Raw genomic sequence first — 15,148 nt, 5'->3', positions numbered from 1 at the left:
TCCATATTCACCGCGATCGAAGCCTTTACACCGTCCCAACTGAAGCCAATGACGCCTACGAAGAGTTTCTTGTGGAGCGTGGATCAAGAGAATGGGTTCAAAACAGACTTGAAGTTCTTCACCGTCTTTACATGTTGAACACGTTGCTCGCCCTGGTTTCGCGCGGCTTCCAGGAATTCACTCAAGGACTGGTAATAAAGTATATGCATAACACATGGAGCCCACCTCGGACTCTTTTCGGCAGAGCTTGGCCATCCAACAAGCGAATAGGAGATACTCTGGAGAAACCAACATGGCACCAGGATATATATGGCGACGGTCAGGGGAATGGAGGCAGTGAGTCTAGGCGTGCCTATCTGGTCATGATCAGTATTCACACCCATCCGTTTATGCAGTCGGATGCTGTCTGGAAAGTGCAGTTGAAGAGTATAAAGGATCGTATACGTAATATATCCCAGCACAAGGTTGGTCTGTTTCCAAACTTCTGGGTCAGTTGCCAGTGCAAGATATGCACAACACTGGCCGCCGAGACTAATTGCCTTCGCGCGCGATCCTACGCAGCATCTCTGGAACACCTGGAGTTGGACAAGCGGGTGTCCTCAACCTCGCATCCCGACTATGTATCGATGCAGAGACTGCTCCTCTCCATACAATCCCTCGGCATCTGCGAGCCTGTGATAGCCTTACTACGTCAGCTCTGGCGGACGCCCAGCTACTTCCATGGCAATGAGGGTGTTTCGTTCTGGCGAGAACTCGGCATTTCGGAAGAAAGCGTCATTGACGAGCTATCTAGGGATGCAAATGCATCTGCGGATACCGCGACGCTTCTTAACATACGGCTTAACAGAAGCGTGAGTTCGATTGTGGATGACTATTTTGGATGATATTAGGCGGTAGTGATGGAGGCAACTGTGAGGAAGAGTGGTGATCAAATTGTTTCGGAGTCATTACCGTTTCGCTTCGGTTTATCGGCTGTTGTCCATGTTGTACTGGTATTTTCTGAAGTAATAGGCTGTCCGTGTTCATCCGTTTACCTCCACCACATCATAATGAGCCGACCGCAAATTACCCTAGACAGGCATACTCCCAGCTGGGGCACCAGCTTCCCTATATAGCATATCATCATCAAACACGCCCCAGCCATTGTTAGCTAACTGGGCAGCACATCCCATCATGGCTGCAGCTTTCTCAATGCCAATCTCAATGCCAAAATAGTCCCTCAATACCTTGATTCTTTCGGCTTCGCTTGACAGCTCGAAGTGCCTAGCTTTTTTGCCACCTCTCCGCCACTTTATAACACTATGGTCAAGAATAATTGCACCATCGATGTCGCCTTCACACTCGGCGTCCCCTGGGCTGCCAGGCTTTCCCTCGTCTCCTGTATCATTCTCAAGCGTGGTCGTGAAGCGGATAGCCATCACCTTGTGCGCAAAGAACACGTGACGGTCCATTCCGGAACTGCGTTGATCGATTTGATATCTGCGAGTGTGAGCTCCAACTCGGTGAAGCAATACTGCGGGTTCCACGGAGAATCTTCATGGATTCGATGCATCATCAGTTAAATAAATGCACATTCGAGGGAAACGGCACAATCAACGCCCACCATCATGGATCAGACTGTCCCAGGGGCATTAGTTTCCTGTTGAAGTTTGCAAACGCAGGCTGCAGAGCTTAGCAAGCTATTATTGGTCACATCCTATGCCAATTCCAAACTTTTACAAATGCAGCATTTCTGGTTGGGTTCTTGAGGAATATCTAGGTCAGCTGATTACCTGATCTGAGCGCTGGGCGCCTAGAGCTTCGATTATATGCCACCTATTCTTCTCAGCTGCTGACCTAATTGTGCATACAAGATATATTCGATCTTAACTACTTCTAGTCTCGCTGCCCATCCTCTGCCGCCGCACTCTTGAATAGACATATCCTCCGTTAGGAAGTCAAGTAGCGTCAAACTTTCTGAAAGAGTCAATGATATTTGTGATGGCAGTAGTCTGGCGCTGCCTATATCACGTAGCCGTCCCATGATGCTGTCCATTTGACATTGGGTGAGAAGGCGTGCCGACGGACATGGAAATCAGCGTTCAGATCCAGAATGATCAAAGTAATTTGCAAGTCCTACAAGAATCGGCCTTGTGACATAGATACCTCAACGACTATAGTCGATTTCATATGGGTTACAGTCCATCAATCGGACCCTGATCAGGTGCCAATCCATCTTCCGGGCGAAATAACCAGGCCCACGCGCCATATATTGGGTTTGAACCCTCGGGACAACTTTGTGGTCAATGGGATCTTGTGGGGCATGGAATGGCTTCATGGGAAACGAGCGCATGGGACGCTACGTGCTTGGCGTTCATGGACGATACGCGAAGCCGAGAGGAAGTTTCGTAGTGTTCACAAGGGGTCAGTCAGTGCTATGAATTGATAGAGTTTAATGTTGTGTAAATGCCCAGGGACCCTATGGAGCTTCGAACTTGGTGAATGTCTGCTGTAAAGCAACGTTGGTTTGGCTAAGCATGCAAAGGTCTGCTTACAGCTCGTTGAATATGACTATTAACTACCATCTGTGGCGCTCTTGGCTCGTGGCTTGTGGCCGTGGTAGCATAACAAATGGCCATGGGGAAATAACGTTAACTAACCCCTCCATTTGTGGCGAAGCAACTTTTGTCCCACGGCCGTTTGCGCTGACGCTGACGCCGACAAAGGGTCTGTGTTTATGTTGACACAAGGGTCTGACTCTGACTCTGCCGTGCCCTTGACTCACCCCGCCATAATTTTATAGAGGGGCAATCGGGTCTCGAGGCGCTGGGGATTGCCCGACTGTTTCCATTCCACCACATCCTACCAAGACAAATTCGCCCTCTTTGGCCCTTTACTTGGTCTCATTGGAAGTGATTGACTGAAACCACTGTCACCATGTCCATTGACTTCCCCAAGGAGGAGCTCGCTGTCATTGCGAAATGGCGGGAGATCAAGGCCTTCGAGCGCCAGGTAAGTCAAGCCCATTTCGCTTTTCCTTTCCGCTTCCGCTGTCCTTGTCTTGTCTTGTCGTGCCATGCGCATGCGGGCAGTCATACTGACGGCTTTTGCTTCATACAAACAGGTCGAGCTCTCCAAAGATAAGCCTCCATATGTTTTCTACGATGGTCCTCCGTTTGCGACCGGTCTGCCGCACTATGGCCACATGTTGGCTTCCACCATCAAGGATATCATCCCCAGGTACTGGTCCATGAAGGGTTACCATGTTCCCCGGCGCTTTGGTTGGGACACCCATGGTCTTCCCATTGAACATGAGATCGACAAGAAGTTTGGCATCACCGGCAAGGCCGCTGTCATGGAGATGGGCCTCGAGAAGTATAACTCGGAGTGTCGAGGCATTGTTATGAGATATCGGGAAGAGTGGCGCGAAACCATCGAACGACTCGGTCGCTGGATTGACTTTGACAATGACTACAAGGTGAGAAGGAGATATCCCAAATGTTCCCAAGCATATTTCTAAACGTGCACCTGTAGACTATGGATACCAACTTCATGGAATCTGAGTGGTGGGCCTTCAAGCAGCTCTGGGAGAAGAACTCGGTATACCAGGGATACAAGGTCATGCCATACTCATGCGCCCTTACTACAGCATTGTCGAATTTCGAGGCGAACCAGAACTACCAGGATGTCAGTGATCCCGCTGTCGTCGTCTCGTTCCCACTTGAGAGCGATCCCAGCACCCACCTCTTGGCATGGACAACAACCCCATGGACTCTACCATCCCATCTCGGTCTTGCAGTACACCCCAACTTTGAGTACATCAAAGTGCTCGACGAGAAGTCGGGCAACAACTACATCATCCTGGAGAAGCTTCTCACAACGCTCTACAAAGACCCGAAGAAGGCCAAGTACAAGATTGTGGAGAAGGGCATCAAGGGTAAGGACATGTTGGGATGGAAATACACCCCTCTTTTCGACTACCTTGTCCCCGAGTTCGGAGATGTCGCCTTCAAGGTCCTCAATGCAGAATACGTCACAAACGACAGCGGTACAGGTATCGTTCACCAGGCTCCCGCGTTTGGTGAGGATGATTACAATGTCGCTCTGGCCGCCGGCATCATCAACGAGAAGCGCCCGCCCCCGGATCCCCTCGATGATCGTGGAGTCTTCACCGACAAGATCCCCGACTTCGCTGGCATGCACGTCAAGGACGCCGATAAGCACATTATCAAGTATCTCAAAGGTACCGGAAGGCTTGTGGTGGACTCTCAGTTGAAGCACTCGTACCCAATGTGTTACCGCTCAGATACGCCTCTGATCTACCGTGCCGTACCATCTTGGTTCATCCGCGTCCCTGAGATTATCCCGCAGATGTTGAAGAACCTCGAGGGCACGCACTGGGTCCCTACTTTCGTCAAGGAGAACCGATTCGCCAACTGGATTGCTGGTGCGCGCGACTGGAACGTTTCTCGAAAGCGATACTGGGGTACTCCTCTTCCTATCTGGGCGAGTGAGGACTTGGAGGAGAGAGTCTGCATCGGTAGCATTGAGGAGCTCAAGAAGTTGAGCGGATATGAAGGCGAAATCACTGACCTGCACCGAGACAAGATTGACCACATCACCATCCCCAGCAAGCAGGGCAAGGGTGACCTGAAGCGCATTGAGGATGTGTTTGATTGTTGGTTCGAGTCAGGAAGCATGCCTTATGCCAGTGTGCACTATCCTTTTGAGAACAAGGAGATTTTCTCAAAGGGTTTCCCTGGTGACTTCATCGCCGAAGGTCTTGACCAGACCCGTGGCTGGTTCTACACCATGGTCGTTCTGGGCACTCATCTGTTCGACGTTGTGCCGTTCAAGAACTGCGTTGTGAACGGTATGGTCTTGGCCGAAGACGGCAAGAAGATGTCGAAGCGCCTCAAGAACTACCCCGATCCTTCGATCATTTTCGAGAAATACGGTTCCGACGCGCTGCGTTTGTACATGATCAGCTCACCTGCTGTCAGAGCAGAGCCTCTGCGCTTCAAGGAGGCAGGTGTGAAGGAAATTGTCAAGAACGTGCTACTGCCTTTCTGGAACAGCTACAAGTTCTTCGAGGGACAAGTTGCACTACTCAAGAAGGTGGAAAATGTCGATTACGTGTTTGATCCCACGATGGAGAGCAGCAACGAGAACGTCATGGACAAATGGATCCTGGCCAGCTGTCAGAGTCTGCTGCAATATGTCAACCAAGAGATGGCTGGTATGTTAACCCCCAACACACTCTTGGAGATGTTTACAAATTAATCGTCCTTTAGCCTATCGCTTGTATACTGTCGTGCCGCGCCTGCTGCAACTCATTGACGACACCACGAACTGGTACATCAGGTTCAACCGAAAGCGTCTGAAGGGAGAGTACGGTGTTGAGGACACCAAGCATGCCTTGAACAGCTTGTTTGAGGTCCTTTTCACCCTATGCAGAGGACTGGCCCCTTTCACGCCTTTCATTACGGATAACATTTACGCCAAGCTGCTGCCACACATTCCTAAGGAGCTCCAAGCAGAGGACCCACGGAGTGTACACTTCCTGGCTTTCCCCGAAGTCCGCGAGGAGTTGTTCAACCCGGTCATCGAAAGACAAGTCGCCCGTATGCAAAAGGTCATTGAGCTGGCCAGAGTGTCCCGCGAGCGCAAGACCATCGGTCTTAAGACACCGCTTAAGACCCTTATCGTTCTCCATCGTGATCAGCAGTACCTGGATGATGTCAAGTCTCTCGAAACGTACATTACAGAGGAACTCAACGTTCGGGATCTTGTGTTGTCTTCAGACGAGACTAAATACAACGTGCAATACAGCGTCACCGCAGACTGGCCTGTGCTGGGTAAGAAGCTCAAGAAGGATATGGCCAAGGTCAAGAAAGCCTTGCCCAATGTTACAAGTGATGATGTGCGAAAATACACCGAAGACAAGTACATTGTTGTAGACGGCATTCGTCTCGAAGAAGGCGATCTTGTCGTAAGACGCGGGCTGAAGGAGGACTCTTCTTCGAAGAATCTCGAGACCAATACCGATCAAGACGTCTTGACCATCCTCGACGCGGAGTTGTATTCTGAACTTGCGCACGAGGGTATCGCCCGCGAGGTTGTCAACCGCGTGCAGCGTCTCCGCAAAAAGGCTGGTCTTGCACCGACCGACGACATTAAGATGGAGTACAAGGTTATTTCAGACCCGGAGAACATTGGTCTACAGGAGGTATTCACCACCCAAACAGCGGCTTTCGTGAAGGCATTACGGAGGCCACTTGACAAGCACGAGATCACGCAAGTAAACGGGGAGATTCCCGAGGAGAAGCAGGAGGGCATCATTGCAGAGGAGGAACAAGAAGTGCAGAACGCGACGTTTCTGCTGAGACTTCTGAAGTTATAAGTGCAAGTGTCGCTAGAAATAAAGATATTTGATTTGCACCGATAGGGGGAGCTCCCACTCTAGATAGACAAATCGTGTTGTAAGCGAATGAATGCATGACGGTCCGTCCTTTTGCAAGATATTGGAGTGATTACTAGGCCGATGGGATAGTTCTATTTAGTAGGCAAACATGGCTGGGTTCAGCAGTTCCACCCTTACGGAATAAGTTGTTGGAATGGCGCCCGCTCCTGGTACCTCCGAGTCGCGATGCGGAACGCAATGATCTCTAGACCCAGGTACGGCTGAAAGCTCAGAGTTGGCTGGGCTAGCATTGTATATCTTCAGACAATCTTCACCACCCCCGCATGCATGGTCCAGAAATGTCCTTTGAGGGATGACATGGGCTTCAGAATACTTGGGGCATCCGAAGATCTCGTCGGGTAAGCTGACATGTGACGAGTCCAGTGGCCCGTCAGGCCTTCTTCGCGGCTTTCTGTTTGCCACCTCGGTCAGCACACAACATGTCACGGAAGCTATTTAGCAGAATAAGGGATGCAGCACACACCAGATAGCAGTTTTTGAGCTGCATAAATTCTTTGGCGCATTTGTCCTTGTGGACGGAGTTGTAGTCCTCAACGATGCATTTACCATAAACAGAGGCCTGCCATCTTTATCTCAGCATCAAGCACCATCAAGGCCGCAGTGGAAAACGCATGACCAACCTCGGCAGAGCACTGCGATACCGCAGCAGCGAATTTTTGGATCGGCCGTGTGCGCGAAGGCATCTTGACAGAGATTTATCTATTTGTATTTTCCTACTGGGCTGAGAAAAGTGTCGGTGCAAAGGACTGATCGAGGGACAGACTTGCACGTTCTCACAGCCTGGTGGGGGGTTATCAAGAATGCCAATTATTGGTGATGCATTACCATTTCAAAGAAAGGCAAGTACTTACGTCATGTGTATCTAGGAAAGACACTTATGTAAAACACTTTTGGGATATGATAGATACTATGAGTTGGTCGCCAACCCTCGATCTTAGCGCTGGACGCGATCGACGCGTTTCTGTTCAGCCCCCGCCCCACTATGGCCACGGTACGACGGCCACTGTACGGCGTCGCGGGGCTTAGCGCGATCCTGACCGCGTCCAACTTCATAGCTGTCCCTTGCGCATTCAACCACCACGACAGGCTCACATTCCTCTGTCTTGCCTCGCCGTTTTCACCTCATTTTGCTTTGCTCTGGTCTGCTGTGGTTTGCAATTGCCATTCCTTAGTCCTAAGGTTTCTACATCTACCGCGGCTTGTGTCAGATTTTCACAATCATCCGCCCGTTTCTGGACTATACTGTTTCGTCGTTTTCGGCTGTTGAAAACTCAATTCATCCAACGCGATTCCCGTCGGCACCTTAGTGACCAGCTATACCAAGTCCTCGACTATACCCAGTAGCCTTTCCTTCTTCTTCCTCTTCTTCTTGGATATCGAAATTCCTCTCGGCGGCTCATCGATCAAGATGCAGTAGAGGTGCGTTGACGCTCTTCGAGCAGCTCACCGGCACCAACAACATGTCGCCAACTCCGTGCGACAACCACCCACCCAGAGTTCGGCCGACATTTACACCATGTCGACTGACTGTTCACCGTCACCAGTCTCATCATCATCATCACCATCGCCACGCATCGCTGTCCTACCAGCAACCGAAGATGGCGACGAATACTCTAATAGTGAACTTCAGTTCATCCTCGATACTGTCATCCGCGCAGAGGCCGTCCTGCCAACTCTGCCCACCACCTCACGACTACCAACCAATGCCCTCTTTCGCGCCTTCAACCAGATCTGTGATGAGCGAGATGTTGACCCCGTCAACGGGCTCAAGCTCGATAAGCTCCTGTTCAAGATTGGTGGCTCGCGCCATGGCAAGACCATCATCGAAAAGTTCCAGGCCGTCATGGCCAGGATGAACATTACTGTGCGATTAGATGGCGATGAAGATGACGCTTCGGATGACAGCTTCTCCCATCGTTCCCACCCTTCTGAAAACGCGGACGACACATTGGACCTTCTCATCAATCCAGTCTCGCCCGTCTTCTCTCAAAGAGAGCCCTCTCCGCCCGGGTATCCCAGGTCGCCCTCGCCACCGTCTCGTCGTGCCGAGTCGCAACCTCACCACAACCGCCCCGCGCCTTTACCACACCACCACATCGAGTCGCGACCTCCATCATATCACGAAAGTGAGTCGCTACCTTCATCAGATTACGGCCATGGGTCGCAACCTCTCCCCTCTCGCCAGATCGAGCCGCGACCTGCCCCTTTTCACCGCGCCGAGTCGCGACTGTCACAGCCATCATATCCTAGCCAGGATGCTGCGAAAGACGCCGCCCTTCAGAAGGTTGCCGCCGCGTACCAGAAGCATCGTGATAAGATAAGCTCTATGGATGCTCTGCACAAGTGGCAGGAAAAGTCGAGTGCTTTGAAGAACAGGACACAGTTGTTCGAAGATGCGCAAAAACAGGATTTCAAAGATGCAGCTTGTAATGTTATCGTTGCTTGGAACGAGATCGCCAACGAAGTCGATGAGATGCCCTTGGCTGAACTGCCCTCCAATGTCTACTCGAAGCGAATTGAGAAAATTGCCATTCGCACTGACGAAATCAAGACGACCAAGAAGGCGATTGATTCCTGGAATTATCGGGCCATGTCACAGGAAGAGGAGGACGACCTCTTCAAGGAAGATCCAAGGCTCGCACGGGTAGCGCAGTCCACACATGAGATCATTTCCAAGTCGCGAGTTATCACTCATTGGGCCAACCGAGCTGAAGAGGAAAACGAAAAGGCCAGACTCGCTAAAGCTGCGCACGAGATGACGCTCAAGAGGAAGGTGTTTGGTCTTGGTCGCCCAAACTGGGCAAACTTGAAAGCCGCACTTGAAAGACGACAGGATGCCGCCCAGCAACAGCTACCTCCTACTGCGCAACCTCAGTCAATCGGGGAGCAGCAACCTCAAGAAGCCACGGGACAACCAGCGCCTACCATTGAGCAGTCACGGGAACCCGTCGAACGGGCACAGTATACCGCTACGCGACCACTTGAACCCGCTAGATCACCATCGCCGGTCACTAGACAGCCGCAACAATCTCCTGAAAATCGAGGGGTTGTTGCTAAAGAATCTGTCCCTGCCACTGGGCAGCCAGCACCAACCACGCAACGAGCGCAAGCGCCCACTGAACAATCTACTGGTCGCGCGCTGGAGACCAACCAGCGACCACCTGAAGTTAGTGAACAATCACGGAACCCCACCAAGCCATTACAACCAGTCCATAAGACAAGGAAAGAGAAATTGCTGGATGCACTTGACGATGAACCCGATGAACGGACTTTGCTAGCAAGACGCCACCTAATGCGGATGAAGTTCTTTTCTGCGTGGGAAGCGCACACCCAGGAGTACGCGTCAAAAGTCAAGGCTGCTGTGACGTCGAAAGCACTTGACCCCTGGCGGCAGCGTGCGTCAGATATTGACAGGGCACACAAGCATGACGATATCACTACAAAAAATAAGCGACGCCTTTCTCAATGGCAACAATCCGATCGACCCAAAAAGCTGGAGGAGAAGGCGACGCAGTTTCACGCGCAAACGCGTGTTGGCAGTGCGCTGGAAGGCTGGAAGGCTGCTGTACAGGAGGCCAAAGGTCAAGAGCAGCAGCGGCAACACATGGCTGAGCGAGGGGACGAGTATCGCAGGAAGCATGGCACATTACAGACGTGGAAGGCTCGGGCTAGGGAGACCGCTGTTCAGACCTCTATGAAGGTAGAAGCGCTAGAGACATGGCGAGACGAATGCGGAGAAGACCAAGCCCGCAACGAGGAACTCGATCACATGGCCCACCGTGTCAGCCTGTATCGCATCAAGACTAAAACGATGCCATCATGGCGAGAAGCAACCGCGAAGGCTGTTGCGAAGCAGGAGCAACTACAGACCTTCGCCCAACGAGCCGAGTTCTACACATGCACCACCTCGGTCCTCTCTGGCTGGCGGGCAGCAGCTGAAGAGAGGAGGAAGGCCAAATTGAAGCAGGCCTACTTAGAGAATCGCCGCAGGGTGAAGAAAAATATGGGCGCCCGCGCTATCGACCAGTGGCATGCCACTTCAGAGATACGCTACGAGCAGATGGAGATAGCTATAGAGGAGTTTACGGCAGACCGTGACTGGGCTGCCACAGCAAAGGCCTGGGTGGGTTGGCGGCGGCGTGCTAAAGAGCATGCTAATGCAGAGGCCGCGCGGCAAGCTGAAGCAGAACAGAAACGGCTTGACGAGTGGAGGGTACAAGCAGAAGGTCGCCGGCAGTCACAGGCCGAAACGGAGGAGCTATTCGAAGATATAGCGTTGTCGGGAAGAATCAAACAATGGAAGATCGGGTCGTTGCAGCTGGAAACTCGAAGAGACGCTGCTCAGAAACACCTGAATAGGGAGAGGAAGTTGATGAGGCAAGGCCTAGAGACATGGATGGCGAAAGCGCAAAAGAAGCGGGCAGTCGGACCGCCAGAGACCCCAGGAAGACCACGTCTGTTGTTCGGGACGGGGGCATCTACGACGCCACTCGCGCCGCCTCCGTCGCGCGCCTTTGGGCGCTCTAAGCGCAACTTGAGAGTGTCATGGGCGCAATAGCATGGCAGCGGTGTTAAGGGGAGATACCCACGGAATCAAATGTTTATACCTCTCTACTGCGGTGAGACTCACTGGTCAAGTACCTAGTCCTCAACCCTCCACACGTTTCATATGCTTCTGAATGACGATGAAGATGCATAATTCCGCAGTGAATTAAGATGTAAGAGAAATTTCAGTATCTACATGGTCACGGTTGGTTTATACGCAGGAAGAATTGCGTGTCATAGCATTCCAAGATCACCCAAGGGTAGCTGATATGTCCAGAGCGCTGTGTTGATGGTGATGGTGATTGAGACGATCAGATAGTTGCATGGACTTTTCCGGCATTGCTTTTTCGGCAACGCCATCTTCATACGTTGTGCTTCGGCTTTGTTGAGAAATGAGATGGGCTTTCCTAAGCGCCCTGAATATACTAGGCCTTGGTTTTTTGTCTCTTTCTTTTTTCTTTTTCTTTTTCTTTTGCGCACAACCCTGTGTTGTGTTTCGAGTTAATCGTACTGGCATGTTCGAGCCCTCCGAGCATGACGCGAGTGAACACAGATGGTCCACTGGAAGAGAAGACGTGCCAGCCGAGGGGCGGGCTGCCCATGTTGCACCTGAGCGTTGCCAATGGTCGCGGAAGGAATGGGGTTACGCCTGAGCGGGAGACCGCCGGGACCGTTCTGGCGTTAGAGCCACCACTGCTGCCAGCAGGAAGTGCCGGCTCGTGTTCTACATCCCTCTTCCTCCCGGAGTTGTCGGTTGGTTTGGACGTATAACTGACCACGAGTGCAGCTGAGTGGGACTACGCCTGCGAATTGCTCGTCACCCAGTGTGTCAAGAACCGTAGCACTAGTACTGGCGGTCGCCATTGCTGACTTTCGTTGGATTGTTCATCTATTCCCTGCCTCGCTGAGGACCAGACAATGTTCTGGGAATCTCTCGTGCAGATCAAGAAGGGGTGGGAAGACTCAAGACCGGATGAATATCACATAATTAGGAGTCTATTTTATTGTGCATATTATCGAAGGATTATAGGACATCATGGTATATAAGTAGTGGTGTGACTGTGTATCGGAGACGACTAGCAGAGCTGCCACGGGCGAGGGAACAGCAACCATGGATCGTCTGAACTTGATCTGACTTGCCTGGTACCGGGGTTGTGCCAGTGCCGTTATGAAGGCTAGGCATTGGTTGGTATATGGTTGGTGAACCCCCATTGGATAGCAGCACTTCAGGACTCCATTAAGCTCCCAGACCAAACCACGGTGTAGAAACCCTGGTTTGACTGAACTCTGATAAGATATGGATGCCTACATGGATTAGTTCCCCAACGATATCTTCCTCAATAATCCGCACATCATGGCTGACAAGCGCAGCTGTGATCATGTGACGAGAGCCAATTTAGGGTTCACCCCGAGGCAAGATACCATGTGCGGACATGTATTTTGAGGCCACCAAGAAACATCGGAGACAAATTAGCAGAAACGTTGTACGTATGTAGTCAAATGTTGTGGTATTGATGGCGAAAAAGATTGGAGATCGTCCTGTGATGTGTGAAAGCAAGCGGGTACTTATGAGCCAAGAAATGTATCAGATTTCCTGTTTGATTCCGACTACAGATCTTAGTGAGAGTCGTGTCAGTTCTGTGGTAACTACTGTACATTGAAATATTGTGCTGCACCTCTCACGAAGTATGAGTGCATGGCCATGTTGAATGGCGATGGGGTATATACGAAATGAGACCGGGCGATCTTCTCTTTGGTCTGGTTCGAGGAATTGAGGCTCTAACCACGTGTATTTTGAATCACTGACAATGAAACTCAAACAATTGCTCATCAACTTGCGATCATCATTATATGCCTAATTTTGAGGGGGTGTGGTGTCTCATCACAGCAATGCTTTCCGGTACATGGTACAGGAACGCCAGCCGCCAAACGCCGTTGCCATGCTCCAGCCTCGTCATACCCAATGCTAGTAGTTCTGTCAATATCATCATGATTCGCCCCTATCCGCCAACAGCGAGCACCGTATTCCTCCCCAGACTGTTCGGTCTGAACGGTATACTCTCAAGCCCTCAGCCAGCAGCAAACTCCCAACACGAACACGCACACCAATGCATCGCTGCGCACAGTGCTGAAGATCTCACCGTACCGCAAGGCATGTTTGACGCCGGTGCCCAGTTGTCCTGGCAGGAACCCGGAGATCGTCCACAGGATACCGCTTGGCGGTGCCCGTTTCTTGTCCAGGAAGTAGCGCGTCGTCAACAAGACGGCCTCGATTGAGGTGAACAGGTAAAAGAAGTAGGCTCGTGCCTGGTCGATGCTTTTCGCGCTGTTGCCGTCGACTACGAAATCGCCGAAGTCGTCCTTGGTGACGGTGGTAGTGCTGCCGCTGGCGGATAGCGCACCAAAATCCCGCTCTGTCTTGGTGCCCGTGAAAGTCGTGCTGAGAGCGATGTACAGGCCCAGGCCCAGCGCAAACACGGCATGCAGGATTCGCCAAACGTTGGCCGACTTGTCGGTCACGGCAGCGGCCTGCTGGGCTTGTAGGCCCTCAGGTCCGCCGGCAGCAGCAGGACCAAACAGCCCTTCCATTCCGGTGCCGGCAAAGGGGTTACCGCCTCCTGCGCCGCCACCAAAGGGACCACCGGCGCCGCCCATCATCTGCTGCATGATCTTCATCATGGGGTCGTCTGCCAGACCGTCCATGCCTGGGGGGATGCCAGCGCCGCTGGGATCGAAGAAGGGGTTTCCGCGTGGTGGGGTGGCAGGGCCGGAGCCGCCAGGAGCCTCGAAGCCAAGCATCATCTGTCGGAGCTGGGCCTCGGAGAGCGAGGGCTCGGGGACCCTCTGTGTCTGCTGCGGGGCATAGTAGTGTTGTGATATGTCGACCTCGTCAGGATCGTCATGGTTGGTCTGGCTGTTGCTGCTGGGGTTTTGCGATGAGGAAGGTGTAGTTGACTGTGGTGGGGGTGCGGTGCTGGTCCGAGAGGATGGTCGAGGAGGAGATGGAGCCGGAGCTTCTGCTGGCGCGGGATCTGGAGAAAGAGCAAGAGCGCATGTTAGTCGAGGCCTCGCAAAGCGTAGCATAGCCGAGTGCGACACAAGACAGGGGAATGAATGCATGCATGGAAGACGAACCTCGCTGGAAACCGCCTCCAAGACCGGTGATCTTGTTCAGTCTTGCTGCTCCACCGGCCTTGATTTTGGCCTCGCGGCGCTCTTTGCGCAGGCGGACTTGCTCGGCGGCGCGAGCTGCTGCTGCAGCTTCGGGTGTCGGTACCGTCTCCGTCATCCTTGGTGGTGATGCTTATCGCGAGGCAAGATGAGGGTGGCCCTGAAAGATGGGGTCGGGTGGCTGGGCTCTTGTAGAGTCGGTTTGAGCTCGTTGCGACGCTAGCAATGACGTTGCGCTGCGCTGCGTTGCGTTGTGCTTCTGTATGAACAAGTCGATGTATGAATGAATGTAACGGATCGAATTGGGCCTTGGGTTTCCATCGGTTCCTGGCCTTATCGATAGTGTCCAAACCAGAAACGTCGACGTCGACCTCAACCTCATCCGCAACTTGGACCCCGTTTTCCCGGCCACCTCCCCTCCCCTCCCCTCCCCACTAACCTCAATGCTAGGCTGCGAGATGATACTCCCCCTATAATAGCAACAACAATGATATGCAATGCATTAACATTTATCTCGTTTATCGCCCATCGTTCCTGAATACCTGAAGAGGTATGTGGTATCTCGCAATCATACCTCCAGACGTGGTCCCTAAAAATACAGGATACCACCTCGTTTACCGGCCCTTTCTCTGTTCCCAACTTGCCCCGGCATCAATGTGACCCCGATAGCCGCCGGACTTGTCGCTTTTTAGGGACCCTGAGTACGACGCCGCAGCCCTCCTTGTCTGGCATGTTCAGACCCTCATGCACCGGATACAACTATGAAAGTGACTGAATGCAACGCTGACATTGAAGGCACCAAGTTGCGTGCACTGTAATCTGCACCCCCACCGCCGGCTCCGAGATGGTTTGGTCCGACGTCAGAATACCAGCATGGTAGAGTCCACGGCCCAAGTCCGATAGATCATGCTTTCCAGTTTCCTCGGCGCCGACACGAGCGACCCAACCACTGTATGTCGCTGATGGTAG

General features: G+C 52.3%; 5 protein-coding genes across 5 annotated transcripts; 3 read left to right on the top strand and 2 right to left on the bottom strand.

The window, feature by feature from the left end:
* Positions 1–1,070: 1,070 nt before the first annotated feature.
* Positions 1,071–1,451, bottom strand: BKA67DRAFT_531702 (uncharacterized protein; the record flags this gene model as incomplete). The annotated part of the gene is made up of 1 exon (XM_046099416.1): positions 1,071–1,451. One exon carries the CDS (start codon positions 1,449–1,451, stop codon positions 1,071–1,073), a length of 381 nt encoding a protein of 126 aa, XP_045960666.1.
* A 284-nt stretch (positions 1,452–1,735) lies between these two features.
* Positions 1,736–2,517, top strand: BKA67DRAFT_551905 (uncharacterized protein; the record flags this gene model as incomplete). The annotated part of the gene is made up of 1 exon (XM_046101793.1): positions 1,736–2,517. A coding segment is annotated over exon 1 (328 nt), but the record flags the coding sequence as incomplete, so codon positions are not given.
* A 399-nt stretch (positions 2,518–2,916) lies between these two features.
* On the top strand, positions 2,917–6,382 carry BKA67DRAFT_531701 (tRNA synthetases class I-domain-containing protein; the record flags this gene model as incomplete). Its single annotated transcript, XM_046099415.1, has 4 exons — positions 2,917–2,991; positions 3,104–3,457; positions 3,514–5,218; positions 5,274–6,382. The coding sequence occupies 4 exons, from the start codon at positions 2,917–2,919 to the stop codon at positions 6,380–6,382; spliced, it is 3,243 nt and encodes a 1,080-aa protein (XP_045960664.1).
* Positions 6,383–7,979: 1,597 nt separating this feature from the next.
* On the top strand, positions 7,980–11,021 carry BKA67DRAFT_654766 (uncharacterized protein; the record flags this gene model as incomplete). The annotated part of the gene is made up of 1 exon (XM_046106612.1): positions 7,980–11,021. One exon carries the CDS (start codon positions 7,980–7,982, stop codon positions 11,019–11,021), a length of 3,042 nt encoding a protein of 1,013 aa, XP_045960663.1.
* Positions 11,022–12,827: 1,806 nt separating this feature from the next.
* On the bottom strand, positions 12,828–14,591 carry BKA67DRAFT_551899 (uncharacterized protein). Its single transcript, XM_046101792.1, has 2 exons — positions 14,144–14,591; positions 12,828–14,040 (listed from the first exon to the last, which is right to left on the bottom strand). Exons 1-2 carry the CDS (start codon positions 14,295–14,297, stop codon positions 13,070–13,072), a joined length of 1,125 nt encoding a protein of 374 aa, XP_045960662.1. The 5' UTR covers positions 14,298–14,591; the 3' UTR covers positions 12,828–13,069.
* Positions 14,592–15,148: the final 557 nt, after the last annotated feature.

This window comes from Truncatella angustata (genome assembly GCF_020726525.1).
Source record: "Truncatella angustata strain MPI-SDFR-AT-0073 chromosome Unknown BKA67scaffold_2, whole genome shotgun sequence".
Lineage (NCBI taxonomy): Eukaryota > Fungi > Ascomycota > Sordariomycetes > Amphisphaeriales > Sporocadaceae > Truncatella > Truncatella angustata.
This window is presented reverse-complemented; position numbering and strand designations above follow the sequence as displayed.

Coding starts and splice junctions, on each gene's coding strand:
- BKA67DRAFT_551899 (XM_046101792.1), bottom strand. CDS start 14,297: ATGACGGAGACGGTACCGACACCCGAAGCTGCAGCAGCAGCTCGCGCC. Junction 14,041..14,143: donor TGGAGGCGGTTTCCAGCGAG/GTTCGTCTTCCA, acceptor CTCTTTCTCCAG/ATCCCGCGCCAGCAGAAGCT.